Source organism: Frankliniella occidentalis, unplaced genomic scaffold, assembly GCF_000697945.3.
Source record: "Frankliniella occidentalis isolate FOCC.00 unplaced genomic scaffold, Focc_3.1 Scaffold33, whole genome shotgun sequence".
NCBI classification, from domain to species: Eukaryota; Metazoa; Arthropoda; class Insecta; order Thysanoptera; family Thripidae; genus Frankliniella; species Frankliniella occidentalis.
Genome location: NW_026267163.1, coordinates 313790 through 316768, shown reverse-complemented (window position 1 = coordinate 316768; position 2979 = coordinate 313790). Strand labels below are relative to the sequence as shown.

Here is a 2979-nt window from a genome sequence, read left to right as displayed (position 1 = left end):
GGGGGGGGCGGGGCTGGAGGGCGCGGCATTGGGACGGGTTAGGGCGCAACGCTTCCATTATGAAGGACAAAGAAACATAATCCAAACGATCTGCATGATAGGGGACAGTCGGGCAAGAGTGGGGTGAGGCGAGGCGGGGCGGGACGCGATTTGGAAACCTACGCCGCGCCACAACTGTATCGCCTGCCCTGTGTGTGGTGTTTGTGTGTGTGTGTGAGTGCTCGCCGTGTGGGGTGCTCTATTTTTTTACGCCCATTACCAACAAAACACTTTTGTTTTCGGGGTTGGTCTGACGTGCCATGTGCGGTAGAGCGGGTACAGGCTTTCGCCCTAATTTCGTGCCCATCGATTTGAATCGTGTATATATCATGATGACATGATGACTGATGACCGCGGAACCAAACGCAAACAACGACAGTTACACATGTAGGTGCTCCTGCTCGGACAGACGTGACAGTTATTTCGGGTTTGCGTGCTGTGTCCGTCTCTATCGGCACTAAACGGGCGATGATCCCAGGGAGGCGGTGCCGTCGTGAGACGGTGCTCTATCGAGAGGCCCCCCCCTCCTTGTCCTGCTCCCGGCCCTCTCGACGGTTTGCTGTGAACACACAGATGCCCGTTTGCATATCGGCCAGAGTGGTGGGCAGGGAAGGGCGCGGGTGTGGGCGGGGCCGGGCCGGGCATGTCGGCCGGCTGTCGCAGAGAGGAGCATCTCAAGGACGAGGGCGCGGGGTCCGGACAGACAACCGTCTCATTCTCTCTTTCAACTTTTTCTTTCTTTCTTCTCTTTACTTTTATAGAAAAATATGTCCCACTCGCCAAGCTGGGCGATTTAGTAGCCAGGCTTTTTACTCAAAAATTATGTAGACAGTATCAGAGCGTTTTGCCCCCGCCTCGTCCGCCCGACGAACAGAGACGTCCGCGGCGGTCTGGGCGCCTGCAAGTCGCTGGGTAGGCAGACCCGCACCGCAGGGAGGCGAGCTACCGGCCTACCCTGCAGGCGCCCGCCGCCTGGCCGGCCGGGAAACAAGCCGTCGAGCGGGAAAACGGGATAAGTCGACTTATCAGCAAGACCTCTTGCCTGCCCGTTACTGAAGTTCGGTCAATCAGAAGTGCCGGAAGTCGCCACGAGAAGTCAGTTTCCACCCAAAACTAACTTACCAAGATGATCCTAGCTTCTTTCCGATGCACCAAAGAGACGTTACAGATCAACAATAAGAAATACTGGAGGTTGGTCGACTTAACCCCTTCTTTCGCTTAACGGTGCATTTGCTTCTAGGCACGTTTTGGCACGTTGGCACGTCAGTACTCCCACTTCACCCTGACCGCCTAGACCACTTCCATTCGATTGCTATTCGTATTCCTTTCTTCAAGTCTTCTATTTTAAATAATACAAATGGTAACTATTATATGGAGAAGTCGGTTACTATGACAGGCCGGCCTTTCCTGGTGAAAAAGTCTTTTAAGAATTGGAAAATTTTTCTTTAAAAATATCATACACGTTTTAAAGTACGCGCGCCCAAGAGTTGCAAAACCTGTTGCTCGCCCGTGACCCCACAGCTGTCCGCTGTCCGCAGGTGGCGCAGCTGCTGACCGCCTGCAGATGAGGCAGTGCGTCCCAAGGTCATCAGAACCTGTTGCTCGCCCGTGACCCCACATCTGTCTGCAGGTGGCGCATCTGCTGACCGCCTGCAGGACCAGAATGGTGGCTGCAGATGAGGATGACGACCCCTCTGCAGCGCCGCGTCGACCCGCCGCCTTCCAGAGCCGTTTGCCGGGGCTGCCAGGCACCACCAGCTACAACCAGGTGAGTCAGCTTCAAATTACCTCAAAAATGCGAGTTTTACTTGTCCCTAGCTTATTTCATTCTTTCGTCCAAGAACGGGGACTATTTTGTGTAGCTCTCCTGGCATTCAACGTTTGGCGGAACTGCATTTCTGATTAGGACTCGCGTCGTGCTGAATAATCCGAATGCACATTCATCCCGACAGAGACAATGAAGCCCCTCCCCACTGGGGGCGGGGCGGGGCGGGGACGGAGCGTCTGCCGGCCAGGCCCACCCGGGCGACCCGTCGAGCTTGCCCTTTTTTCATTAACGTTTGTTTCTCTCGAGAAAAGTTAAAACGGACGTTTAATTAGGGACCAGAGGGTAGAGAATAATTCTCAAATCTCGCTCCCCCTCTATAATCCATCCCCGCTTTGCTCTGTGCGGACCGGAGCGGAGCGGGGGGAGGGGCGTGGGTATAACACAGTTGACTCCGCGCCGGCCCGGGCGCGCTTGTTAATTCGCTGCAAATTGCTGTTAATTGGTGATTAGGGTCTTTCAGTGTCACTTGGTTTCCCGCGGCAGGTGATAGCTCTTATTAAAGGAGGGGAAATCGGGAGTAGGGGAGTCGGGTGTCCATCAGATTTGTGTCGAGGTAACTCGGCCTCTCTAATCGCTGGAGGGGGGGGGGGGGCGCTCAGATTTGAGGAGAGGGGAGGGGAAGAGAGGAGGTGGTTGGCTCTCCGCGGGGAGAACTCTCCAGGCTAACGAAGAGAGTCTGTTTTCAAATGTGATATTACTTTTGTTTGGGGAACAACAACAATAATAATAAGCCGAAATAAAGTCGCTTGTGCGCAAAGTGCTACAAAGCGCGTTCAGGTTGCCGAGGGCGCGCGTTTGGGGGGCGCTGATATGAGACTCTCCCACGACTAGGCCCCGACCCTCACCCCTCTCCTCTAGCAGCGAGGAAGAGGATACACGGCTGGGGAGGGGGGCAGGGCCGGGCCGGGCAGGCGGGAAGAGCTCAGGGCATCACAACGAACTAAACTGTCGACCAAACTTTTCGCCAGGCCAAGCAGCAATTGTTTAACGCTTATTGTTTGGCCGTGGGGGTTGAGGCTTGGGGCGGGGTGGGCCAGCTGGACCGCGGGGTTGGCGGGGTCGGTGGGGCCTGCTCCGCAGCGGTCCGCGGCCTACCGCCTCTGCAGCCCCCC

General features: G+C 55.9%; 1 protein-coding gene across 1 annotated transcript in view; it reads left to right on the top strand.

The window, feature by feature from the left end:
• Positions 1-1673: 1673 nt before the first annotated feature.
• The window catches only part of LOC113208409 (sodium-dependent serotonin transporter), a 24804-nt gene continuing 23498 nt past the window's right edge, over positions 1674-2979 (top strand). Inside the window, exon 1 of the mRNA XM_052265972.1 lies at positions 1674-1807. Within this exon, the coding sequence (XP_052121932.1) occupies positions 1703-1807 (105 nt within the window). The 5' untranslated portion in view covers positions 1674-1702. The remainder of the gene's footprint in view (positions 1808-2979) is intronic.